Consider the following 27,854-nt stretch of genomic DNA (forward strand, 5'->3'; position numbering starts at 1 on the left):
TACCAAGGAGGGAACTAAAGGGTAGATAGGATTAGATCCAGAGCTAGCAACCACACTCTTAATCTTATGGCTCAGTAAACACCATGGCTGGTCAGTCCTCACTTTACATGTTCAGCCCAGGGACTAGACAGTTCCTAGGGTTAAAGCACTAGACTATGTCTAGGAGAATCCTGATCCATAGTGCCTACAGGTGCAGTCTCATTGCCCCTCCCTTGCCCCCCCAATCTTTCCATATTCATAGAAGAGGGCAGTTGCACCTCCTCTAGAAGTCAAGTCATGTTTTGAGTTGATACTTTTCTTTGAAACTTCCCTTAGGCTCTGCCTCTTTCTAGAAGCCTTAAAAGTTCAGTTTTGGACTGACGCTTTTCATAGGTAGAGGATGATATGTCATGTCTCCTCCTCCTCTGCCATGTCTAGAAAAGGGGATTAGAAACTCAGTTCAAGGAGATTGAAAGGCAGCTTGAGCCTCTTCTGCATCCTCTTGAAGACCTTTAGCATAGTAAATAGACCACCCCGAGGCTGGGAGAAGTGAGCTTCTGTGAAGAGAGAAATAGTCCAAGGGTGCTTTGACTGAAGACTAAGGGAAATCTGCTGGGAAGAGCTTTTGACTCTAACCTCAGATTTAGGGTGAGTTGATAATGGAAAAATTAAATATTAGTGAGAAAGGTATCAAATTATACCTTAGGCATTTCTTTCTTTAAAAAGGCTTGTTCTAAAAGAATTAACTGCTTTACTAGCTGATATGTTTGGGTTCAGCTGTTTTAATAAAGAGATTATTTTTTATAATAAAAGAGAGGAAAAGCTTGCTTAACTATTTTAAACATGCCTGTGACTTAAGCCTTATTGCTTCAATCCATGTGACTGTGGCAAGCCACTGCCAACAACCCCTTGAAAGTAGACTCTGGAAAACTAAAAGCAGAAAGTAAAAACAAATGTTCAGAGGGATTTATTTTAAGGGCAGGGTGGGCTTGAAAGGCAGGGTGGGCAGGAAAAGGGAAGGAAAGTACCACACTTTAAGGGAATTGCTTGAGTCAGTCTATGACTTCTATATCTTTTACCCTGACAGTATCTCTTGCATCTCTCTGCTCTGTCAATGTTCAGAATGTGACCATGAGACCCAGTGAGCTACTTATCTAGCAAGGACAATTCAATTATGTTACCTAAATTCTCCTTACTTAGACAAGAAAAGAGACCATGACAGTTTTGGAAAGATTTTGAGTAATAAAGGATCAGAAAACAAAGGAACTTCTTTTTAGCCTCAGTTATCCAAACAACACAATTAACCAGATCCTTCTCTCCCCTCCTCCTGCCTATGCATTCCAGCCAACTGAGGTCACAGTGCACTGGGATTCAGATGTATGTTTGCTGGAAGATTTTTTTTTTCCTGGCACTAATCTCATAGTATCTGAGTTATAAATTATGCTCATTAAATACTTTCTAGAGATTCAAATGAAATGAAAAAGAAAACAAAGTGCCTCCTACTTTTTTCTGTGAAAATAGAGACCTTCTTATCTTAGTCCAAGTAGGGCCTGCTATTCTGGAATAACTAAACTTGGAGGTGGTTCTCTGCCCTTCTTTAAGGTTCACATTCACTGTAGTATACATTCAAATGGCCTTTGGGGAATAGATGTATAGTGAGCAAAGCTTATTAAGGTTATTTCCCAGGGGCCCCCTTTCAGTAGAATTAGGCTTGAATAACCCTAGAGATTGGTCATCCTCAGAGGTAACATTGCTCACTAATTTCTTGCCCAGGCAGATCAGTTTGTTGAACTGGAGCAAGCTTTTCCATTGCCTCACCAAGAGAAGATTCCAATCATGGAGCCCTTCACTCCTGGGTGGGACAGAGAGGAAACAGTAAGTATACCTTCTCCATCCTAGGCCTTTCATAGGATTTCAATATGAATGTTTCCAACCCTGCAATACTATGCTACTCCACCAGCAGCTTGCAAATTGCTGAACTTGCCTGGATCGTTGAACAAATAAACATCATTACATTTGTCAGGACTGCATAATTACAGTTGCATAATGTTGCTATTAACAAGGTTGTTTTGTTTTGTTTTGTTTTTACCAATTTTAACACAAAAGAGGAGGCATATTAATGTATAGGTAATTCTTAATTAACTAATGAGATGTGTCCTAAACATTTATAAGTCAATGATTTAGAGTTTGGAATGCCTTGCTGCATGGAAGCTGTTACATATGTGGTGGTCAGGTTTCTAGGCCAGTCCACAAAGGCTGATTTAACCCACATGAAGCAGAGTTGTATTAGCTCTCTGGCAGAGGTCCTAGGTCTTGAGAGCAGAAGGAAAAGCATGCTTTCTTTCCATTCTTTGGGTCCAAGGAAAACCCAAAGCATAAGTTTTGAAAGTAGGGGAATCTAAACAGACTTTCCCACCCTCATACTTGTTTTCACCCTTCTTCCATCTCCTAGGGATTCACTGCTTTTGTCTCGTCGCAAGACCTCAACTGTGATCCTTCATTCTTCAAAACTGCCAACTTCTTCATTTCTCCTAGTCCACATGAAAATGAAAGTTCCCAGTCCTCCTGAGCATGAGACTCAGTTCAACTTCACCATAATATTAGATGAATTGCCCCTTCCTCTCCAAAAGGCATGTCTATGGTTTATCTGGGTTTCCCTGGTGGCTCAGATGGTAAAGAATCTGCCAGCAATGCAGGAGACCTGGGTTTGATCCCTGGGTTGGGAAGATCCCCTGGAGGAGAGACTGGCTCCCCACCCTAGTATTTTTGCCTGGAGAATCCCAAGGACAGAGCAGCCTGGCAGGCTGCAGTCCATGGGGTTGCAAAGAGTTGGACAAGAATGAGCAACACTTAACTAATGGTATATCTAAGAGGAGGCTTGTCAATCCCACATGAACCACAGTTGATGAAATTTAAGGGAAAGTAAACAGATAAAGTAATAACCTCAAGGAATTTTTAGGAAATGGTAGATATTGGAGGACAAGAGGAAGGAGCTATAGTACAGAGCAGGGCACAGACTGAAAGGCAAGTCCTGTAGTCAGTTCACCAAAGTTATACCCCCTTTCTCAGGATCTTTCCTCCCACCGTGTCTGACACCACAGTGCTCTCTAAAGGTTTTCAAGTTTCTCCTCAATGGCTCCCATGGTCTTGCAGGTCTTTAATAAGTTGGGTCTATCTCACTAAGGGTCAACCTGAAAAGTCATAAAAAGTTAGAAACATTCTGGAATAAGTGGTGTTACTGGGTGATAGCAACATAGAACATTTAATGAGAGGTAAGTGAAATGTCTGGGAACCCTTGGATTTAGGTCAAGCCTTCTAAAATTTATTGGGGCTGCTCTTTTTGAGGATTTTGTGATTTGCACAACCTGACAAGGCCATTGTGGTCAATTAACATGCTAATTAAAGCCCAAGTGCTAATGAGTGTGTGCCTGCTCAGTCACTAAGTCGTGTCCGACTCTTTGCAACCCTGTGGACTGTATCCCACCAGGCTCCTCTGTTCATGGGATTCTCCAGGCAAGAATACTGGAGTGGGTAGACATACCCTTCTCCAGGGGATCTTCCCAACCCAGGGATCAAACTCGTATCTCCTGTATTGCAGGCAGATTCTTTACCACCGAGCCACCAGGGAAGCCCATGCTAATGAGGCCAGTAGTCAAATTCACTTTTGAGCCAACTGGCTTCAATCTGTCCCATAGACTCACAGCCCACAGCATCTTCCCCTCTAGCAAGGGGACCCAGATGAGTGAGTGTAAATGACCTCAGTCACACCCAGCTGCAATGCTGGGAAAGCGCTACCCAGCACACAGCCAATGATGGTAAGCCTGCTGCAGTGTTTTCTGCTGCCAACTCCAACACATTCTTAGGAAGGCATAGGTTCTTGTACAGTACCTCCAATGCCCATGCCACCCTACCAAAGGGAAAAAAACCCTTCAAGAGCTTCCAAACCCTTTTCTGCTGTGAGAGAGAGTCAGAGAGACAGAGACCAGTTGCTTATCTGCTTGTACTGGTCATCAGAAAAGAACAGAGCCCAGGTCCACGTAGCAGGGTGGCAGAGGGTGGTGCAGGCTACAGGGCAGCCATGTGCTCAGTATAGAAGATTTCTGAAGCATAAACGTTATAACTCAGAGAGGGTACCTGTGATCATCACAGAAATGAGGATACCTTGGCTTTCTTAGGAGAAAAGCAGTTATCAATGGCGGACAAAGTCAACAGAGGCCACTGGGAATAGAGGAAGTGTATGGCCTTTGGTCGTTGTATAGCAGCTAGAATTGTGATTATTCTGGAACACGTTTAAAAAGATAAGGAAACAGGAGTGTGTGGAGACACTGTAACATTTACTTCAGAATCTTGTGATTTCCAAGGCTATGTGGAGGGAGCGATGGTCTGAGGGTCAGTGTCTCCGTGAAAGAAGGAATAAGAAAGCAAGATAAGAGAAGAGACACTGACAGGAGCCCAATAAGGCACTGGAGTCCTCCGAGAGAGATACATGAGGGAGAATCCTTGATAACTGGTCTGTTGTTTTTTGCTTGGGAATGATACCCTTCTTGTCAGGGAGAAGAGATGAAGGAAATTGTCCTGAATTCAAGCCAGGCAGTTAAGAAGTTGCCAGTCTTATTTTGGTTGGCAAGACCAACCTCAGAAGCAATCAGGCAGGGCGCCAGAGGAAAGGACATAAGCGTCTTGCTGTGTGGCTTAGATAGAAGAGTATCTCTAAAGGCCTGAGGTGGCTCACCACGTGGCCCAGGTGCTGGACAATGAGAGAGATGGGTGCACCTGCCTGAGAACTGGATAACAAGGCCAGCCTTGTTAACATTCAAACACTGTATCAGCGCAGGAGGCGAGGATATCTCTCAGGCTGGGGCAGCCAACCTCCCTCTGAGGCAGCTCGCTCTGCAACAGGCCTCCTCACAAGGTTTTTGCACAACTCAGGGGAGCTTGGAATTTCGCCAGCTCCATCACACTCTGCCCACAGAGTGTAGGCTGACACTGGCACCCATGCCAAAGGGAGCCCCAGCTTTGAAAGTCTGGCCAGCTTCTGGGCTCTGTTTCCCTGCTGGCCATTACCTTATGGCTTGTTTCTCACCAGCTGCTTTTCTGCTTTCTTCTTTGGAAGGCTGCAATCTCTACTGACTGAAGGCCATGGCCCACTTGCCTGTGGAGCAGGAGCAACACAAAAATAGTTAGCGAAGAGGATGTGGCAGAGAGGGGCATGGGAAGATGCTAATTAAGTGTGATCTCCACTTACCCATCTTTGCCCGCTGGTGGGGGCACAGGAAGGGGCTTCGTGAAGCCCTTTTTCCCAACCAGCCAGAAGGTCTCTTCTGTGCCTTTGCCCTTATTAGAGAAAAGATGGAAAATCTTAAAGGTACTATAACCAATTTTTCTAAAGAAGTCTTTCTGGTCAATAGGAATGGAATGTCTACAAACATTCCATTTGGCTCAGAAACTGCCTCTGTTTTCCCCTTGTCCCCACTCCCTGGCATCTTCCTTCCAATACGGCTTCTTTGTCATATATACCCAAGGCTCAGACATGGAAATGGCAACCCAGTGTTCTTGCCTGGAGAATCCCATGGACGGGGCGGGGGGGGGGGTGGAGAGCTGGTGGGCTGTGGTCTATGAGGTTGCAAAGAGTTGGACATGACTGAGCAACTAACACACACACACACACACACACACACAGACAAGCTCCATAAGCTGCCACCGCAGCTAGATGAAAAGCGAACAGCATTTCAAGTTGTCATCCAGATGTTTGCCTACCCGCCGCCACACAGCTCCATCTTTGGGAATATGTGGCTGTTTTGCTTCACAGCTACCAAAGAACTGTATGTTCAATCAAAGATTTTGTCTGTCATTTTTGCCCTGATCTTTTGGCATTAGTCAACCCGTTGTCTTTTGTATCCAGAGTACATACATTCAGAGTCCACCTCCCCCCAACCCTCCACCATCCAATGGCTCTCACAAAAACCAAAAAGGGAATAAAAATGGAAAGCACACCATGCAACTTGGTTCTTAAGCCCAGGGCATCCTGGCTGCTTTGAGAAGTCTGCATTCTGCAGTGTTTCTTTTCTTCCTGCCAAGGGAGTCTTACAGTTAGAGAGAGACCCCAGGGAGGCCTCCACTTACAGCCCCACTAGTCGATTGTCAAGAACCACAGGTCTGAGAAGAGAAAGCAAATGTAAACTCAAGTTCATTGCCCCAGAGCCTGAGTGATGACTTCAAAAGAGCCACATTTTCTGCCCCTGCCCTACCATCCCTTCTTCTTCAATCAGTCCTCCTCAACAACATGGTTCTCTCTCCTCCTTTCAATTCTGTTTTGTCTGTCCTCCCAATTCCCCCAATCCATAAGGGGAAAATGTGTTTACTAAGACTGAGAAAAGTATGGGATATGTTTCCAACTCATTAATCTGAAATATGGTCTCACTCTCAGCAGATCTTATTTGGAATAGTTCTAAATTGCTTAACTTAGAAATTCCAATTAGGTTTGCCCCTTTAAATATCAAATCCATTATTCTCTATTTTGTATCACATGTATTCATCCCTTAACAATCATAACAACAACCATAATAATTATTAGCATATTTAATTGGAGAATCTCAAAACTTTTCACAAATATTTGGTTCAAGACTGAGCGAGCCCTCTATGAGGAAGAGAACACCACAACAGCCCAAACTCCCTGAACAGACAGCCAACCCACCCTAAGCTCACATAATTGAACTATTTGGGACCAGAAGAAGTGAGCAACTTGAAAATATGCTCATATCACTCATTCTTAAATTTATTTCACCCTCATAGTGCCTGGGCTGAAAATACAGAGATGGATCTGTCCTCAAGGAGCTCACAGTATAGTTAAATAAAAACAACTATCAGGCCACGTCTTGGGCCCTAAACAGAAGCCCAACTCTTCTGCCTTTTAAGCAGTTTCTTTTCCTCACAGAATCTAGCTCAGCATCTCATATAGAATAGGTGCTCAATAAACAGAGACTATTCCATTCGCTGGCACTCTAATCCCTCGGGTATTTGGAATACTCATGGTGTCATTGGACCTCGCTTTGGTAAAACATACTCTCAAAACTTGACCCCAAGCCCCAGCCATAGTCTACTGTTTTTCTTGAGCTCTAGAAGCTATCAGGACAGCATGCCAATACCCAAGGGAACTTTTGCAGATGCCAGGACTGTGCAGATATTTGGGTGAGTCCTGGGACATGCTGGGATGCCAAAACTAATGGTTGCAAAATAGAATGGGAGTGTTATGGACTCAGGCAAGCTTCCAAATCAAAGAATATGCTGGGGAGTTCCAAGGGTGCTCTGAGGTTTTGGAGGCCATCCAGGAGAATTCTTAGAATCCTAGCTCTCTGTTTACCCACCCTACTCTAAAATCCTGCTGAAAGGAGAGAGAGAGATTGGGGAAACAAGTAAGCAACAACTAAAGCCTAAAGCGAACTCTTTGACTCAGCATCAATCCCTAGGCAGTCCCAGAGATCTCCCAAATAATATCACCTTCCTTTGGCCCGACACTTTAAAGACATCTCCTGTCTTATTTAATCCTCATAAAAACTCTGGAAAACAGGTTTATTATTAACTTCATTCTGCAAATGGGGCCCTTGTTTATGATTATAAAATGACTTGGCATAGGTGGGACTTTGATCCCAACTCTGCTAGACTATAAACTTTATTTATTTTTTACTATGATTTTCTATATTTTATTGAGGTGGAATTAACACATAACATAGTGAAGAACAGGGAAGCCAAGTGTGCTGCAGTCCATGGGGGTCACAAAGAGCGACTGAGCGACTGAACAACAAACAATTATGTTAGTTTCAGGATCACAACAATAAGTCTAGTTAACACGTAGACTCCAAAGTTTAAATGTTCTTCCCTCTCCACTGTATAGCTTTTCCCACACACTGGAGTCAAGGGGCAGGTCTAGCGACCAAAAAGCAACTGTTGGTAATTTTAAAGCTTGTGATTAATGAGCTTCCTGATAACCACAGGTCAGAAGAGGCCTCTATGTTGAGAAATGGAAGCACAGGGAAGATGAAGTTACTTGTTCAATGTCACACACTGAGTCATCGATGGGACAAGAATTACAGACCAGACCTTCTGACCATCATGACTCTGTCAGTGCAACTTCATTACTTCTTAGCTCAATTGCTGGTGTGTAAATGTCCACCTCTGGCAAAGACAACAGAAACCACCTGAGAACAACCATTTGGGAAAATCTTTTTAGAATGTAAATCTACCTGAGACACCCTGGCAAAAGCATGTGATAAGCCTAGACATATACAAAGTCTCAGCAAGGAGCTTCAAACTTGTCAGAAAAATGATAAGTGAAGCAGAACTCATTCATGTAAGAGAAGAGGTAATAAGATGATTTATCACCAGGCTACTTGGAGAAAAATACTGCAAAAAAACAGAAATAGCCAGTTAAGCACTGATGATTTTTGTGCCAGTGTGGTAGCTCAGCTGGTAAAGAATCTGCCTGCAAGGCAGGAGACCCTGGTTTGATTCCTGGGTCAGAAATATCCCCTGGAGAAGTGATAGGCTACCCACTCCAGTATTCCTAGGCTTCCCTGGTGGCTCAGACAATTAAGAATCTGCCTGCAATGTGGGAGACCTGGGTTCGATCTCTGAGTTGGGAGGATCCCCTGGAGGAGGGCATGGCAACCCACTCCAGTATTCTTGCCTGGAGAATCCCCATGGACAGAGGATCCTACAGTTCATGGGGTCGCAAAGAGTTGGACACAACTGAGCAACTAAGCACAATACAAGAGGGGGTTGGAGTGGACAGTGGGACAACTTCCTAGACAGCATGAGCTTCTCATCTCTCAATGTGTCTTCTAAGCTTCCTTATTTTGGTGTCTCTCTTTGTACCCCTCACCCACCCAATTACTCAACTGCTCTGTGTTTTCTTCTCTCAGCCAATCCAACCCACATCTTTGATCCCACTAAGAGAAACAACGTAAAGCGTCATCACTCCAATGGAGAGGGGATGGGGTTGGCGGGGGAGAGTGTTGTTGATGATGGATCCAAGCCTTGAGCTTAAGAGAAGAGGCTCTGATGGAGGAATTTTAAGCATCAGCCAGCTGGAAGGAGAGGATGTTTTTGGCCATCAACTTTGAAATCATACCTGGCTCCCCATCAAATGTGGTCCTTCTGAGCCATGTACTAGAGCAATTCATGCTTTCCAGCAGCACAGAGTGGATGAGGGGTGGAAATGTTGAAACAGAGTTTCTGAAGTATGCTGAAATATATTGCATATCCTCAAGGGACAAGGAATCCTCTGTCCCCCAGTCCCTACTAGGTGATAGTCAATATCTTTCCCTGGTGGGGAGGTGGAGGCTCAGAGACAGAAAATATCTCCCCTCTTCTTCCTTCCTTCCTTTGGGTCTTACTTCCCATCCTTATCTTTCTTCTCACTGGCCCTTCCTTTCCCCTGGGGCACTCTCACTTCTTCTCTCTCAGTATCTCCCTCTCAATCTCTCTTCCTCAGGAAGCCCCTGATAACCCAATAACCAAGGCCTGATGTGGCTGGCCTTAGGGGGCAGCCTCTCGCTGCCTCTTCCTCCACATTCCCTGGGATAGGGGAAACTATGAAGTTGCAAAGGGCCCTTTTGAAGTAGTCCTGCTTTTGTCTATGAACCACCCAAAGTTGTGATTACTCCTAACCAGTATGGGGGGAGGCGATAAAAATTGGCGGGGGGGGGAGGCGGTGAAGGCATATTTTTCCTTTTCAGTTGCATAAAGTGGCACCTCTTCAGTCCTTAAGTTCTCTCTTAAATGAGGGAATTTGTGTCTAGTAACATAGGGAGGCAAGCACTTCAGGAAACCAAGCCACCTTTGTCCTCCTCTGCCGAGAAATGACCAAATATATAGAGGGATCACAAAAGCCTTGGGTGACTTGATTAATTTCCCATGTAATATCGCCACCCCATCATATCTTTGTGTTCTCTGCAGAGGTGGGAAAGAAACCTCTGTCCCCTAATAAGTGATCCATTCCCCCTGCTAGAAGACATTAAGGAAGGGACAATCTAGGATTAGCCATAGAAGGAACTAACTGATCAACTATAATCAGGCCTTTCAATCTTTGACTTCTGAAATTCCTTTATATGTAAATTGCAACTATCTAGGGAAGGCATACCACTGACAGAAACAAATTACGCATCACTCAGTGCCCAGATTTTGCTTTGCCGGAGATTTGGGCTTCCTTGATGGCTCAGACAGTAAAGAATCTGCCTGCAATGAGGGAGACCTGGGTTCGATCCCTGGGTTGGGAAGATCCCCTGGGAGGAAGGAATGGCAACCCACTCCAGTATTCTTGCCTGGAGAATCCCCATGGACAGAGGAGCCTGGTAGGCTATAGTCCCTGGGGTCACAAAGAGTCAGACATGACTGAGCAACTAAACACAGAGAATAATCACTGAGAAAACAATTTTCATGCACAATGGTAACATAGAAAGACTACTAGGGCTTCCCTGGTAGCTCAGTGGAAAAGAATTTGCCTGCCAGTGCAGGAGACATGGGTTCGATCTCTGGTCTGGGAAGATCCCACAAGCAGAAGGGCAACTAAGGCCATGTACCACAACTATTGAGCCTGTGTTCTAGAGCTGGGGAGCCTCAACTACTGACCCCACATGCCCTAGACCCCATGCTACACAAGAGGAGCCACTGAAATGAAAAGCCCACATGCTGCAATGAAGAGTAGCCCCAACTCGCCACAACTAGAGAAAGTGACAAAGACCTAGCACAGACAAAAATAAATAAATAAACATTGTTATTAATGAAGGAGAAGTCAGGCTTCCTGGGTTATGGCTTGACTCTGCCTATCAATTGACTATGTAACCCTGATCAAATTATTTTACCATTTTGGGCCTTGGCTCTTCGTCTGAAATTTGAAGGAGTTAAATGATCAAATCTCTAGAGTCTCTTACAGTTGGGACCACCTGGGGCCCTAGGGCCATCCAGAGGAAGATGAAAAGAATCCAGTGGAAATGGTGAAAAAGAAAAAGAGATATTAGTCTAATCCTGAATCCTAGATCAAGTGATAGTCCTCACAAAGAAAAGGTGCTGTTTGTCTTTCATCAGAACTGGCTTCATTCTTCTTGGTCCTTGGGGAAATAGATAAAGCTTCTCTGTACACAGGGGATCAATGTTGTGGATGAAAAATGCAAAAGGAGGGCCACCAAGCCAATGGAGAGAAAATCCAAACTCTCCAGTAGTGTAGTTTATTGAACAACACCTGGCACTGCCAGATATTAAATGAGATGGAAGTTAGACAATGTAAATAATACTGCAAAATTCTGGGCAATTTTTTAAGAGAGAAAAATGCAACTCACAGTCTGAAAAATGCAGAGGGAATTTTAACGATACTTCTCACTGCAGCCATATTTTAAAGAGACGAAAACTGAGGCAAAGGGAATGATCTTTGCAGAACCACACATGGAATTGAGAATTCTGCCTGAATTACAGCTCTGACACCCAGATAAACTCTTTCAGCAGACCATGACCTCTCCAGAAGCAGGTGTGTCCAAGTGGTTTGACTCAGAAAACAAAAGGACATTATACCTTGAGCTCTGTTCTTCCTCGAAGCTCCACTTCATAGCCTTCACCCAGGGTTCGAAGAATTGTCACTGTGCTATGACTGACATGAATGCGATAAGCTGTAAAAGCAAGAGAGGCATGACTTTGGGTCCTTTCAGGTAAAATCAGTGAGAGGATATTAATGTCATAAATGCTCCCACTTCTAAATGGACGAGACCCTAAGCAAATTCCCTGAGAGAGAGTACGCTTTAGTTAGGGTTTCACAGGAGGAGGTAAGGGGAAGGAATGGTCTTCCTCACCAGGCCCAAATAAAGCATTAGCTATAGCACCTATCAGCCTCCTAGACACTATCTCAGATTAAAGACCATGCAATAGAAATGATTGAGATGAAGAAAACAGCAACCACTACTTGCCCTCAGCTGAAACGTTACCTCCTCTGAGGGGAGTTACAGTCTCACAGGCTGCTGCTGGGGCTGAACCCTCAAGGTTGGCATATCATACTTAAGAGACAAAAGGGTATCTTTTCCATACACATCCATCCAACTACCTTTCAACACTGCTGTACTTAAAATGAGACATCACTGAGAAATGTCCCAAGACCTCTGCCAACATTGTGTGGTGACTACATCCATAGCTGTCTTTTTGGCAGATGCCTCTAGCTGTGTACACACATGAATGAATGATTTTCCAACTAATACCAACTTAGGATAAGAGACTGGGGAACTATGACTACAACGTCTATTCAGAAATTAAGTGTAATTCTTTGGTGAAGAGCAATCATTTAACTGAGGTAGGATCCTTAACTGTCCTGAAAACTGTCTTCCCATGAAGTAAGATCTTGTTCAGGCTGAGTAGTCAATAAAAGTCCAAGACAGTTCAACACACACCTGAGATAAGTATTGAGGCTGGCCAAAAAGTTCGTTCAGGTCTTTGCATAAGATCTAGTGGAAAACTTATCGGCTAACTTAATAATTCTTTTTCTTTCATTTATTATTTTTTGTTGGAATATAATTGATTTACAATGTTCCCAATAATTCTTTTATAATCTGAGTACAATCCGAGTAGCATGGCATGAGTGAAAAGAACCGCAAGAAATTTCTGCTGTCTTCTTCAATGACTTTCCTTCTCTTGACAGCTCAGTATTGTCATTTGTGTCTTCATCACTACTTCATGGCCATCCCCAAAGCTCCACTCCAAATGGTTCTTAAAAGTCACCCAGTGTGTCCCTAGCTAGCACTATGTGTGACATTCCACTAGCATCTAGTCATGAGGGAATATCTCAATAGAATAATCCTACTGATGGGGAACACACAGTTCAACACAGAAAGATAGCTGATTCCAACCACCATCCAGTCATGTGGCAAGGAAGATCACTCCAGGGCTGGGTCACTACTCACTTCCATTTCAGAATCAGTAGATTCAACTGAGCATAAAAGAGGTGTTGATGAAACTGATTTTTTTTTAAATAGACCTATGATGCGTCCTAATCTCATATCCAACACGAACTTAGAAGCTACCTCTTTACAGGTCTTCAGTCAGGAGTAGCACTTAATGTCATGTTTCAGTCACAGTCATTAGCTTCCAGAAAAGCACTCTAACCAGTTTCTGTAGTACAGGGACTACATATGTATACTTCTCTATATCCCTCACAATGCCTTCCTTACAGAGTCAGTGCTTCATATACATCTGCTGTGCATGATTCATTCCATTTTCTACTTCCCATCTCATCACTGGACAAGGTGCTGACTGAATCTGAAAATCTACTTTCCACTCTCACCTCTGTATTTCCAACATGAAATGTGTGGAGCTTCCCTAGTGCAGACCAGAGTATGACTTCACTGTTCTACAGGCTTACATCAGTCCAGCGTACTGTGCCAGTTTCGCTTCCTCCTGGGTTGCACTTCCAGAGCAAAGTTACATGCATGCAGCAGTTCCTGGATGACTACTCCCAGGGCCTCTGCCATGTCTGCGACATTTGAAGACTTTGCCAGATGTCAGAAAATTTATTCTGACAACAGCTTCTAAGTTCCGTGCTGCCTCTTTTATCATGGCTGCACGGGCTAGATTGACTAAGACTGGACCTATTGTACAAGTCTGTTTCGGCACATGAGTGATGAGACGTGGGGTCAGACAGGGCACCACCCACTGTGATATAGGCTACCGTATCATCAGGGACTAGGTTGCATACACTGCTGAAGTTTGAGAAGAGCTTGTCTTGCTTAGTAGCTGTCAGAGCCAGGGCTGCTAAGGGCTTAAGTGATTTTTTCTAATATGTAATCCATGAAAACTGTATATAAAATCTATTGTTGTCTCTGTTTTTTTATACTAGCTTGAATAAATCACTTTGTCTAACTATGATATAGGTAAAGCACATTGTGATTCTGACATTGCCTTAGGAGTGATAGGAAATAAACAAGAAAGTGTTGCCAGCCACAGATAAATGGCATAATGGTTTGTATAGTTTTCTTCTCAAAGCAATGGGGGAGAAATGGCATCTTTGATACCATACCTGGCTTGATAGAAGCTAAGAGTTTTATATACAGGCAAGTTGAAATTATTTCAGAATTCTAAGCTCCTCAGATTTAAGCATTATTGCTAGCTAAATTTGAGGCTGCTTTGATGAAGCCAGAACTCCTGGGGTCCTAACTAGTTCAAAAGAGGACTAAAGCAGGAAACATCAGCTGGTTGGGAGGTAGTTGACTCTGGGTGTGTCTCTACAAACTAGTTGAAAAAACAATGTTGATGTATGGCAAAACCAATACAATATTGTAAAGTAATTAGCCTCCAATTAAAATAAATAAATTTAAATTAAAAATTAAAAAAAAAAAACTCAACATTCAGAAAACTAAAAAAAAAAAAAAAAAAAATGTCAATGCCTTTCCTGTTTCTTTTTTCAATATGATGCCCACAAACCCACCAGGCTGGCCAATTTTTTCCTTTACCCAAAGGATTTTGTTGTTGTTGTTTTGATCAAATTTGTGGCTGTTTCAGTGTCACCTAGCTACAGCTTAATTTCTAAAACAAGAAAGGTACATGCTCAGTCCAACATCACCCCCTACTGGTTTGCCATTAGAGACAAAAACCTGTGTGTTACATCCCCTTAAGATTCTCAAATTACCTTTTAATAATTCTTTGAAACATTCAAACACCTCTCTGCTTTGTTTCCCCTCTCTTGAGGAAGAATCACTTTCCCAGTAGCAGGAGATTACCATCCCATTCATCCCTCTAGAGGTACTCACGTAACCCTGTTGATTCCATCCGAGAAGCCGTGTTCACAGTATCTCCAAACAAGCAGTATCTGGGCATAGTGAGGCCCACCACTCCAGCAACAACCGGCCCTATAGAGGAACACAGGTAATCAGGATTATAGTCAACAGGTATGACTCCAATGCTAATAGAGGGACACTGCCAAGGGAAGGAATGTAGCTACATGAAAGAATAAAGTTGCCAGTAAATAGCTCTGGGACTCGGAAGGAAGTCTTTTGGTGAGTAATGCATTCTTTGCCCTACAAGAAAACAAATTTATGACAATGCAGAAATGATTACCCTTCTGATTGATGCCTTTGTTCCAAGTAACAGTTACACCCAAGATGCTTATATCTGTCAGTAGGGACAACCAAGCATTAAACCCAATCAGGAAAGCCTGGGCAGGGATTCAGGATCCAAGCATGTTTGTTTCAAGGGAAAAATGTGAGTCTTTATTGTGCCTTAGGGTTGGAAGGAGGTATCCAGGGGGCTATCTGTCTCCCAAATTGTGTCTATAAAGAGAATTATTGCTAAGACAGTTGGAAAATCTGAAAAGAAGTATAGTTGACATTCAATCATTTGTGTTAGGAGCATGGAAAGTGAAAAGTGAAGTCACTCAGTCGTGTCTGACTCTGCGACCCCGTGGACTGTAGCCTACCAAGCTCCTCCATCCATGGGATTCTTCAGGCAAGAATACTGGAGTGGGTTGCCATTTCCTTCTCCAGAAGGGTAGTATATACAGATAATCTGAGAATATTTTCTATTTGCCCTAAGAATGGTTTTTGCTTTTACATTTTAATACAACCATATTAAGTGTTCAGAGAATGAACATTACTTGAAAGAAATTTCAGCAACCATACTGAAAATCTAGTTCAAAAAGATCTAGAAATGTCTCCAACTTCACCTTTCTGGTCTCTGTTCTAAGTGAAAATTGTTCAGCATTATCTTTTTGCTGTTTCCTGAGTTAGAGAAGGCTTCCCTGGTCGCTCAGATGGTAAAGAATCTGCCTGCAATTCGAGAGACCTGGGTTGGGAAGATCCCCTGGAGGAGGGCATGGCAACTCACTCCAGTATTCTTGCCTGGAGAATCCACATGGACAGAGGAGCCTGGCGGGCTAAGTCCATGGGGTCCCATAGAGTCGGACACAACTGAGCAACTAAGCATGCACACACAAAATAATTATTTTTGCTCTAAAAAATTCCTTCTGAACATTCATTTGTAAGAATAAAAGTTAAAAAGAAAACTACAAAAGTTATGTTTCGTATTATAATTCATGTCTCACCCATTAAGAAGCATTCACTGAGCACCGAACTAGGCACCAAGGGGAATAAAAAAGAAATGTATCATATAGCCTCAGTTCTGTAGGAATTTAGAGCTTAATTGAAGAGAGGAGACTACCAAACCAGAAGCAATTAAGCAACAATCCAAGACAATATATGGTTGAGGCAAGATAAATGGTACAGGCAGAAGTGCTCTAATAGTTTAGAAAATAGGAGAGGGGTTGCTTATTAAGGCTTGGTTCAGTCCAAAAAGATCCAATGGAGAAGGTAGGATTTGATTTAGATCTTGATGAGTGAGTTGGATTTGAGTAGGAGAAAAGGGACAAAAATCAAAGGTTTGTGGTTGGGCTCGAGTTTGGAATTTTGGGAAGCTCTTATAGAAAGCAGTCTGCTTAGTTCAGGTGCCTGGGGAGAAACTAGAGACAAGATTGGCTATTGGGTTGTACAAGATGGTGGACCTTGAACCACTAGAGAATTTTGAGCAGGGAATTACATAATGAAATTTCTTTTTCTTTTTTTCTCGCATCAGTGTATAGAATGCACTGAAAGGGGAGAAAGTAAAACCAGGGAAAAGTTAAGTGACTATTACAGTAACTCAAGCACAAAGTTGTAAGTACTGGAAAGGAGGTGATGATAGAGGGCAAAAAGGAGTAATAAAAGAGAGACATTAGGGAAGGAGAACCAACAGACATGTTGACTGGCTGATTGACAACCATGAGAAAATTAGCATGTGGGCCTGGGAACTTATGCTGGTTTGTGGGAAAAGATGACTTGAAGTTTTAGAAATGCAAGATTTGAAGTAATGGTAAATCATCCAAGAAGAGTTGTGCCAAGGGGAGTTGTTGATGTGAAACTGAAGCAGCAATGAGAGACGAAGGCTCCTGTTTAAAAGAAAAGTAATGAAAATCACCTATATGCTAAGCATTTGGGATATAAACATGAGTAAGATCTGGTGCCTGCCATCAAGGAGCTTATAGTATAATAAGCTAGCAAGCAAAGACAGATTGTGATGATAACTATGAAAAGGATGGACAGAAAGAAGCAAGAGTGGAAGCAAGAAGATACTATGGCAGTGATCCAGGCAAGAGATGCTGGTGGCCTAGACTTGAGTAGTGAGAGACAAGAAGAGACAAGACAGAATCAAGAAATATTGAAAAGGCAAAATGGAAATATTGAATGTAAATATTGAAAAGGTAAGACTTAGTAATTGGCTAAATGGTGAAGATCAGGGTGAGGGCAGAGTCAAGGAGGATGACTCTCAAGACGAACTGGAATAACTAGGTGAATGGTAGTGACACCAACTTAAATAGAAAATAAATACAGGAAGAAGAGATCATTTATATGGGTAGAAAGTCACTCTGTTTTGGATGTGTTGGTCTGATGTCTGTGTGGAACATTCAAATGGAAATGTCAGCAGTAAGTCTGATATACAGGGCTGAAGCTTAAGGAAGAAGACAGGTGTTGAAGTTGTAGAGTTGCAAGTCATCAGTACACAAGTGGTAGTTAAACCACAGATATGGATGAGATCACCCAGAAGAGCACAGTAGGGGAGAGAAACAGTGGATGAAGGACAGAACCCTGGAGCATATCAATATAGATAAAGACAGAAGGCTTTCCAGGTGGCACAGTGGTAAAGAATCTGCCTGCCAATGCAGAAGTACAAAGGATGCAGGTTGGATCCCTGGATGCAGAAGATCCCCTGGAGAAGGAAATGGCAACCCAGTCCAGTATTCTTGTCTGGAATATTCCATGGACAGAGGAGCCTGGCGGGCTACAGTCCCTGGGGTTGCAAAGAGTCAGACACAACTGAGCATGCACACAGACAAAGACAGATGAGATTATCAGACAATGGTAGAAAATGAAAGCCAGTTTGGAGTGAGTTGAGAAATGAATTTGAGGTTAGGACATACAGAGAGCAAGGAGATCACAGCTCGGAGCTTTGCAGAAAATGTGGGAGCAGTTAGAGAGCAGGGATTGCTAAGGGAGCCAGTAAATGAAATGGACAAGAAGCATTCAGAGAGTGAGGAGCAGGTCATAAAAGCTAATTGTGGTGGTGGTGGGGGGGGGGGGGCTGAATTGTCAAGAATACCAAGTGCTGCAGAGATAGGGGCAGACTAGGACTGGGAAAAGTGATGAGGGCTGAAGCCAGATGGCAAAGGGGCTAAAGAGGGAGTGGACAGTGAAGAAATGGTGTGATAAACGTCAATCATCCTTCTACAAAATTTGGTAGGAAAGGGATGAAAATGATGGGAGAAGAAAAGGGGGCTAGAAGAGCAAAGATAAACAGGAGGTGAGTAGAAGCTAGTAGATGAGAGACCTGAGTAGATACCTGGGAATGTATAAAGACAGATGGAAAGGGTACAATGAGGGGCATCCTGAAGATGTTCAAGCAAGTGAGGAGGAAGGTGGGAGAATAAATACTCCAGGAGTTGAGACTTCAACGAATTAAAGGAACGATCCTTTAAATACTACATATGCAGGCTGGTCTTGTATCATAAACACAGAGATGTTGGCTCTAACAAGAAAGGTGGACTGGAAGGGTTTGGTACTTAGAACAAGAGCTGTTGCCCACTGGGGTAGGGCAGGTGCTGGAAGGAGAGGAAATGGGGAGATGAAAAGGAATGATGCAGCACTAGACACCTAGATAATCCAGCTGCCAATAATCAGGGAAGAGCGACCCTCTTCCTTCTGTTTCCTGCCTTCCCTTGAAGTGCGTAATGTTTTCTCCCACTTTAGCTGCTGGTTGTTACCTGAGTGCAGGCCTATTCGAATCCGGACCGGCACCTCTGGCATGTGCCGCATCTTGAAGGTACCCACAGAGCTGAGGATGTCTAGGGACATGTTTGCAATCTCAGCTGCATGCCTCATACCATTCCTCTTTGGGAGGCCTGAGGCCACCATGTAAGCATCTCCAATAGTCTCTACCTGGAAATCAGGGGAAATAGAATTAGCACGTAAATAATGTGTGTGTCTCTGTGTGTGTGTGTGTGTGTGTGAGCATGCATATATGAGTGCACGTGTGACCTTTCATACAGTTAAAGGGTATGATGGACGCTAAGTGTTCTTCTTGTAAAGTGAGGAAGTCAGAAAGAGACTCTCAGTGTTTCACAGGCCTGGCTGCACAGTAGAATCACTTAAGAAACTTCATTTTAAAACATATTGATGTTTAAGTCTTACACCCATAGATTCTACAGTTACTTCTCAGGTTCCTGTCTGGCCCTAGTGAACTATCTGGCTCCAAATAATTCCTGGGGCAAGGGAAAGGGGAAATTTATGGGACTGTCCATGGATATTCATTGGGGAGCACCCTTGGAGAAGGTGCTTTCCCAGAAAGCATTTCTCTAGACCATTTGGGATCAAAGAGCTAGGGTAGCTTTAAGGCAAATATAGGGAAAAGGAAAGGAAGGAAGTGAAACAGTCTGTTCCTTCTGCTTTACCTTGCTAATATGACAGTTTTGCAGCTTCCTCGGGTGTGAGAACTGTCTTCTCCCACCAGCTCCCTGTCCTAGCACTACCTCTCTAAGGAACAGCAGTACTAGCCCTCCACTGCTTTGCAGGTGGCAGTTAGAGCTGGACACCCGTGAATAAAGGTGACTCTGTGATCCTCATCTTCCCCACAGAAGTGTATCCACTCTTTCTAGTGACTAGTAAGGTGAAGCTTTGCAAGTAAATCCAAAAGATAAGTAAGCTGAAGGGACGTCTATGAAATGTGCCAGTCAGACTCTGCTAGTACAAGTTTCCATTCAGTTAAAACTTTATATTCTCCTAGATTCCCTTAAAAACTAGGAATAAAACTACCATATGACCCAGCAATCCCACTACTAAGCATATACCCTGAGGAAAACAAAACTGAAAAAGACACATGTACCCCAGTGTTCACTGCAGCACTATTTACAATAGCTAGAACATGGAAGCAACCTAGATGCCCATCGACAGATGAGTGGATAAAGAAGCTATGGTACACATATACAATGGACTATTACTCAGTCATAAAAAGGAACACGTTTAAGTCAGTTCTAGTAAGGCGGATCAACCTAGAGCCTATTGCACAGAGTGAAGTAAGTCAGAAAGAAAAACAAATATCATATCTTGACATATATATCTATGGAATCTAGAAAGAAGGCACTGATGAGCCTATTTGCAGGGCAGCAATGGAGACGCAGGCATAGAGAACAGACTTGTGGACACACGGCGGGCAGGAGAGGGTGGGGCAAATGGAGAGAGCAACATGGAAACATACACACTAACATATGGCAAATAGATGGCCAATGGGAATTTGCTGTATGACTCAGGGAACTTAACCCAGGGTTCTTTAACAACCTAGAGGGGTGGGATGGGGTGGGAGGTGGGAGGGAGGTTCAAGAGGGAGGGGACATAAGTATACTTATGGCTGATTCATGTTGATGTGTGGCAGAAACCAACACAATATTGTAAAGCAATTATCCTGTAATTAAAATGAATAATTTTTCTTAAATGGCCCCAAAAATCTATGTTCTCCTAAATAACTGCACTCACAGGGCGCCATGGTTAAGAGCATGAAACTCTGAAGTCACACAGCCTTGTTTAGAATCCCACATGCACATTTTACAAACTGTGTGGCCGTAGTCACATAACTTTTCCACTCTGTGCTTTAGTATCCTTATCTGTAAAATAGGGATAATGAGAGCACCCACCTCATAGAGTGTTTTAAGGACAAAATAACTTAAATGTCAAAGCAATTAAAACCTGCCTGGGGGATGATAAGTGCCAGCCATTACCATCATCATCATCACCATCATCATCATCATAGCCAAACTGACATGTCTTGAAATAAACCATAGGACTGTGCCTATGACTCAGTTCCAGATAAAATTTAGTACTTGGCAATAGGCTCCACATTATGACTTTCTATAGTGATCTTTTGCACCTATGGGGCTTTGTACCTCAGGATACTTCCATTCAGGGCCTCTCTTACCTGATACAATTTGAGAAAAGGATTCCTGCTCTCAGATAAATAAGCATGCCTGTTCACACAGAAGAAGGCAATGGTACAATGCAAATACTATATGTACGGGAGGGAGAAACTCACTGGCTGGCTATTATCATTGACTGGTGGTTGATCCTTCAGCTTTACCGAGTCAGTCACCCAGGAGACCCCACGGATATGGATGAGAAAATTAGAAGGACAGGGAACATGGGTGCTTCTTGGCCTTGGTGTGACACTGATGTGGGGAATATGGGTTGCATAAACCAGAATAAGGACACAGAAAGGGTAGATGAGGCATAGAAAAGGTCTGGTTAAGATGGGGTGGTAGTAGGAACTGAAACTGAGAACAAATCACCAACTTCATGATTCTGCAGCAGCCTTCTCATTCCACTTCAGATTATCAAGTGCCAGGGGAGGTGATTCCAATTTTATAGGTAAAGAAAATGAAAACACAAACGGATTTGGTGATCCGCCACTGGTTCAATTTTTATTTCCTCTGTACTGTGTTGTTTTTATTAAAAAGGACTGAATACTTAGATGTAATTTTTGGATTCATATAGCCCTACCCTGTCCTGAAAACAGCCTGCTACCTTCGTATTGCAGCCATGAAGTATCAAAATACCTAACAGCCTCATTCCCAAGACCCCCAACAGTTGTCTGAACAATATCAGCTGGATTGATTAAACTCGTGGCTGTGTTACTGCCCACACTGAATCATCTTTGATTTTAATTTCAACTGAATTAGCTTTCAGTGATTTGTTTTTCTCTTCAGGCTGCTTGAATTCAACAAGACGGGTAGTCTGATTCCATGGATTTTTCCTGCACCATGGTTTCCATGTGTGCTTCTTGATTAGTTTGCAGCTTCTGCTGATTGACAGGCATGATGCCTGTTTCTGAGCCCTATTTAGGCAGCTTGGCCTAGCCCTGAGGCTCTCTACTTAACCTGAAAGAACCCTGTCTAATCTGAGATAGACACACTGCCCTGTGTGTGATTTGAGAATTGGAACCTTTCAGGCTACTGTGAAGGATCCAATGAATGGAGCTACTCATTCTCCAGCTTCAGCTGGTTTCCTGGGACAGAGGAGCTGTCTAAAGTGTGGGATGCCTGGGGCATCTTTTTCCATCACTAAAACAAATTTCGATGTTGCAGACAACATGGACATGTTCCTACACTGCTATGAGATTTTTAGTCATTTTTCTGCCTAGAGACAGGGCAACACATACAATCAAGGGGAAAGAAGCATGGCACCGAAATGAGTGAATATAGTCATCTGTTCTCCACTCATCTTCTGCCACCTTTGATAGAAAGAGTGGAAAGTGACATGCTGGAGGGATCAGGGCAAGTGGGAGCAGCAGGTTGCTGCTGCTGCTAAATCGCTTCAGTCGTGTCCAACTCTGTGTGACCCCAGAGACGGCAGCCCACCAGGCTCCGCCGTCCCTGGGATTCTCCAGGCAAGAACACTGGAGTGGGTTGCCATTTCCTTCTCCAATGCATGAAAGTGAAAAGTGAAAGTGAAGTCGTTCAGTCTTGTCCGACTCTTAGTGACCTCATGGACTGTAGCCCACCAGGCTCCTCCTTCCATGGGATTTTCTAGGCAAGAGTACTGGAGTGGGGTGCCATTGCCTTCTCTGGGGAGCAGCAGGTTACAACCTCACAATTAGTCACTTCTTGAGACCTCAGACCACTAGGTGGGCTTTAGGTTACTCTGTAGCAATCCCAGAGAGCCTCAGGTCCAAAGTCGAGTTTCCTCCTGTATAAAAACAGTACCTAAAGGAGGGAACCAAATTTTAACACCATGTATTATATACACACAAATTTTCCCAAGATGAACTTAGTCATCAACTATGGGCCAAACACTATCACTTCTGTATGCCCTTCCGTGCCTGCCCTGTGGGTACTTGGAAACTGAAGAACAATAATACTTTTTGGTCTCAACCTCTTCTTAGTCCCAGTTCTAGAAAACAGCTCAAAAGAAATCTGACCAGCAATCTCTTGCCATGTTGAGCTTGTTATTTTGAAAAATGTGACATTATATGAATTTTATTTGGCCTTCGTTTTCAAAGGGAGACCAATGGAAGTGGTATACTATTTAAATTTTAATTCCTAAATAACAGCATTTGATAAAATTGCATCCTTCCTTCAATTTTGGAGTACACACAGGTGGGCCTCATATCAAAATTGCTCTCTGGAACATATTGTCTTGCTAAGTGACGTACCTTGTAGACATCATGACTGCCAATGATGGCATCAAAGAGGGTGTACAGGTCATTGAGAAGATCCACCACCTCAATGGGCTCACTCATGGCTGAGATGGTAGTGAAGCCCACAATGTCGCTGAAGTACAAGGTGACCAAGTCAAAGCCCTCCGGTTCGACTGTGCAGCCCTTTTTGAGAGATTCAGCAACTGATCTGAAAAGCAGACACAGACATTCCTCAGAGGACACAGGCTTCCCTCCAGGCCACATCTGCTAGAACACAATTTCTCCAAAATTCACTGCCATGTAGGTAAGAAGGAAGAAAATGTCACTGGGATGCAAACACTCATTCTTTCGTTTATTTTACAAACAGATATTGAGTGCTTACAATGTGCCAGGCAATGTGCCAGGTGCTGGAATACATCATTGAGCAGAGTCCTGGTTTGTTCCTTTGTGGACTTTTTCCAACTCTCTATCCTTCTTTCTCTGCTTCCCCCGACCCACCCACTCCACCCTACCTGGGGGCACAAAATGTTCCCAGGAGGTTGCCTTTGCAGGAAACTAACTTCCCTGATTATCTCCTAGCAGATCATGATAAGGGGACTTGAAAAATTTGGAAACGGTAGCAACACATAAGGCTCTCACTCTAAGGAAGGAAAAGCCTAGAAAAACAACCCAGCTACTTCCCTCTAGGAGCTCAAAAAACTGTCTCCTTTTAATTGGTCAACTTCCAGGCAAAGTCATGAAGTGACAAATAGAAAAACCAAGGCATCAAAAATGTAAATGACTAGCATGATCCACAAGAAGTGGAAAATTAGGAAGTGTGCTCTGCTCCCTGGGTTTTCCAATTCTTTGATTTGAAGGTGTGACTCAAACCTACTGGGAGTAGAGAGGGTACAGGACACAGGGAGGGAGCAGTTAGCTGATGAGCACTTTTTTTTTTCTATTTTTAATAGAACACAGTTACAAGCATTCACACTCCTCAGGTGTTCACACATACGGTGGGAGCATCTGTGTTAGGAGCTTTTCCGTTTTCTGTTTTTCAATTTCCAGCTCTTCAGTTCGCTCCTGGATCAAATCTTCCAAGTTGCTAGAATATTGCTCCAGCATCCGAAGCATAGAGTCAATAATATTAGTCTTCTTCCCTTTATTGAAAGTTTTAAACTGGAAGTAAAGCAGAAAGAGAGCCAGAGAATTCTTACTCCTTAAACTTAGAGGCGATGGAGCAAGACCCTTTATCACCCTTCCTCTAAAACGCCAGGGCAAGAGAGGTAAAGCCAGGTATAAATAGGGAAAGTCCCTTCTCACTCCTGTCACCCTGGCCCATTCACAAGGCTCTTTTTCCCTGAGTAGTTCTTCCGCTACCCTTCTGGTTCTTTCAAGTCTAAGCAAAGGTGCTCTCTGGTCAGTATCCTTCAGTTCTGAGATGCTAACACTTTGAAGCAGTAGCCACTTCAAAGGCAAGAGGATTTGGTCTGGAGCTCAGGCTAGTCGTGAAGTGGGATAAGAGAAAAAGGAGGGCTCTTTTACTCTTCTAGATCATCAACCTACAAAACTATACTTGTCTTCTAATGCCACCATGTTACCAGTTCTTGGTCAGCTGGGGGTTCCTTGACCTCTTAAATGTGACCCAAGATATACATTTTTTTTTCTATATTTGTTAGTCGCCCAGTCATGTTTGACTCTTTGTGATCCCATGGATTGTAGCCCTGCAGGCTCCTCTGTCTATGGAATTCTCCAGGCAAGAAGGCTGGAGTGGGTTGCCATTTCCTTCTCGAGGGGATCTTCCCGACCCAGGGATCGATCCCAGGGCTCCTGCATTGCAGGCAGATTCCTTACCATCTGAGCCACCAGGAAAGCCTGGTAAGATCTACATGGTAAGATCTATCCTTATTTCTTACCATGGGGCCCAAGAATAACGGTGTCTCCTAACACTTGGCCTTCATGTCTGGGTCATGTAGAAATTCAACTGGTCTTGCCCCTGATCCTTTAGAGGTGGCTGCATGCCACAGATTTGCAATATGCCCTCCCTGGACCCTGTTCGTCTACAGGGACAAGGAGCTTGTCATAACATTGGTTCAGTTCAGTCACTCAATCGTGTCTGACTCTTTGCAATCCCATGGACTGCAGCACATCAGGCTTCCCTGTCCATCACCAACTCCTGGAGCTTGCTCAAATTCACATCCATTGAGTGGGTGAGGCCATCCAACCATCTCATCCTCTGTCATCCCCTTCTCCTCCTGCCTTCAATCTTCATGAAGGGTAGCCCCTTCTTACTGCTATAAAAGCAGGCAAAAGGCTGGGTTGACACCAAGAGAAGACTGGTGGTAATTCTGCTCAACAAATACCTAGGAATCTGTCCCAATGAACCCTTTTATACACATAAGGGTTCACACGTGTTCTACATAGCACTCAATGCCCCAAGGCTAACACTGTGAGCTTCCTTCTGAGCCTGGTCTGCATCTACCTGTCCACCGAGGTCCTGTTGGTAATCACAGGAGCCAACTCAGATGCTTTGGTGCTCAGATGCTCAGTAGTGTCTGACTCTGTGTGACCCCATGGACTGTAGTGCGCCAGGCTCCTCTGTCCATGGGATTCTCCAGGCAGGAAGACTGGAGTGGGTTGCTGTGCCCCCCTACAGGGGATTTTTCCAAGTCCCCTATTGCCTAACCCAGGGAGCCTCCTCCTCTTCCAATTTCAGTTGGTTTAGCTGCAGGGATTGGGGAGGCATTTCAGTGAGGGCAGCCCCAAGCCATCCTGTTTGAAAGTCATATGATGTGCACTCCTTCTATCTATCATCGGCCTTTCTGCTGCCTTCTGAAATAACATCTCTAGCATCAACACCAGGGTGAATGCTTTTCTTCCTGCCTCATGGTAAGTTTTCAGAAATTTGACCTCCATAGTTCTCTGCCTTTTCCCTACTACTATTGAACACCTGTTTGAGTGTCCTCAAGAGACTCAGTCAGGCTAATGGAGGCATTCTGAGACGGGGACATGGATGACTTAATATTCAGAGCCCCCCAGGCTTTCAATCCAACTCTTTCTGTTTTCCACCTCAGATACCTGCCACTCACTGAGCATCTCAGTGTGGTACACCAGCCAGGTTCAAAAGCCTCTCCGCCGCTGCTGACACAGCACTCCCTCAGTTTCGGTATCCTTTCATTTGAACAAAGCCCTCAAGTGCATGCTCTGACATAGGAACCGCACCCTAGCAGGGCTCCCTTAGCAGGGCTCTCTCTCCGCTCCTCATTTTCCCTGTTGAATCCTGAATGCTAGGGAGTCAAGCTCTTTAGAAACTCAGTATCTTAAGGAGGGAACTTATCACTTTTCATGTACTTTATTGCGTCAAGTAGGGCTTCCCAGGTGGCTAAATGGTAAAGAATTCGCCTGCCAATGCAGGAGACACAGGCTTGATCCCTGCATAGGTCCCCTGGAGAAACAAATGGCAACCCACTCCAGTATTCTTGACTGGGAAATTCCATGGACAGAGGAGCCTGGCAGGTGACAGTCCATGGGGTCGCAAAGAGTCAGACATGACTGAGCACACAGGGCTTATTGCCTCAAGTAGTTCCCTAGGAACCAAAGGAATCTCCTGCTTTTGTACTCCATATTTGCACTTCCTTCCATCTTGAAAACCCTTTCAAACTCCTCATATTTTTCCATACCCTCCAAAAACAATCTGGCTTCACTTAAACGAGATACACATCAGAGTTCTCTGGAGTTTCCAAAGCAAACAGGGCTCTATGAGGGTCCCCATTTATTCCAGGATCCACCTACTCCTTCTACTAATGGTCTCAATGACATTGCCTTGCAGATGCTTAGTGGTTCAAGCTCATCTTTGAAAGGTCAGTTAGGTCAGATTGTGGATGGTATGGAGCAGAGGTTCAGATATAGGAGAGACCAAAACGAATCCTAATTCTCTTGGGGGATGTACTGGAGATGATCCAGCACCAAAGGGCCTTCAAATAGCCAGTTCCGTGCTTCATCCCCATGATGAATGCCTTCTTCTCTTGCGAGAGGGTCCTTCCACAGTATAATGAGAACCCAAGAAGTTCGTTTTGGTAGGCTGGCTTCAGGATGGCTTCTGGGCAGTGCTAAGCTTCACAGAGTCCTTACCTGGTTAAATATTTCATCAAATGTTGGTCGTTGTTCTGCAGCCTCAGCCCAGCACTGCTTCATCAGCTGGAGACATTCTGGGGGTGCATGCTCAGGAGGAACCACTGGTCTGTACACTGGAGGAGGCTTCTTAATTCTTTCTATGATTTCTGTTAGGAAGCAAAAAAAAAAATGGTCTACAAATTGGGAAAGTACCGAGATTTGGTAAAGATAATTGAGTTTTAAACAAGAATGACATTGGGCAAGAGAAACCACAAAAAGGCCATCTATTTCACTTTCTCCTTAGGTGGCCTGAATATAAATTATATCTGAGCAAAGGCTATATCAATCAGTTGAGAAAGGGAGTGAGAAACTATTAATAATTAACTGAGGTATTTGGTATCATTTAAGCAGGCTTCCCTGGTGGCTCAGTGATAAAGAATCTGCCTGCCAATGCAGGAGATGCAGGTTTGATCCCTGGGTCGGGAAGATCCCTTGGAGGAGGAAATGGCAACTCATTCCAGTATTTTTGCCTGGGATAGCCCATGGACATA

General features: G+C 43.8%; 1 protein-coding gene across 2 annotated transcripts in view; it reads right to left on the reverse strand.

The window, feature by feature from the left end:
* Positions 1–27,854, reverse strand: part of GUCY2F (guanylate cyclase 2F, retinal) — a 149,998-nt gene that overhangs the window by 38,724 nt on the left and 83,420 nt on the right. Inside the window, 8 exon segments of one of the 2 annotated variants that reach the window (NM_174549.2) lie at positions 5,044–5,131; positions 5,225–5,313; positions 11,542–11,636; positions 14,757–14,855; positions 18,794–18,968; positions 23,227–23,419; positions 24,206–24,369; positions 27,322–27,470. In NM_174549.2, coding sequence (NP_776974.1) covers positions 5,059–5,131; positions 5,225–5,313; positions 11,542–11,636; positions 14,757–14,855; positions 18,794–18,968; positions 23,227–23,419; positions 24,206–24,369; positions 27,322–27,470 — 1,037 coding nt within the window. In that variant the 3' untranslated portion in view covers positions 5,044–5,058. 2 annotated transcript variants of the gene reach the window in all.

Source organism: Bos taurus, chromosome X (genome assembly GCF_002263795.3).
Source record: "Bos taurus isolate L1 Dominette 01449 registration number 42190680 breed Hereford chromosome X, ARS-UCD2.0, whole genome shotgun sequence".
Lineage (NCBI taxonomy): Eukaryota > Metazoa > Chordata > Mammalia > Artiodactyla > Bovidae > Bos > Bos taurus.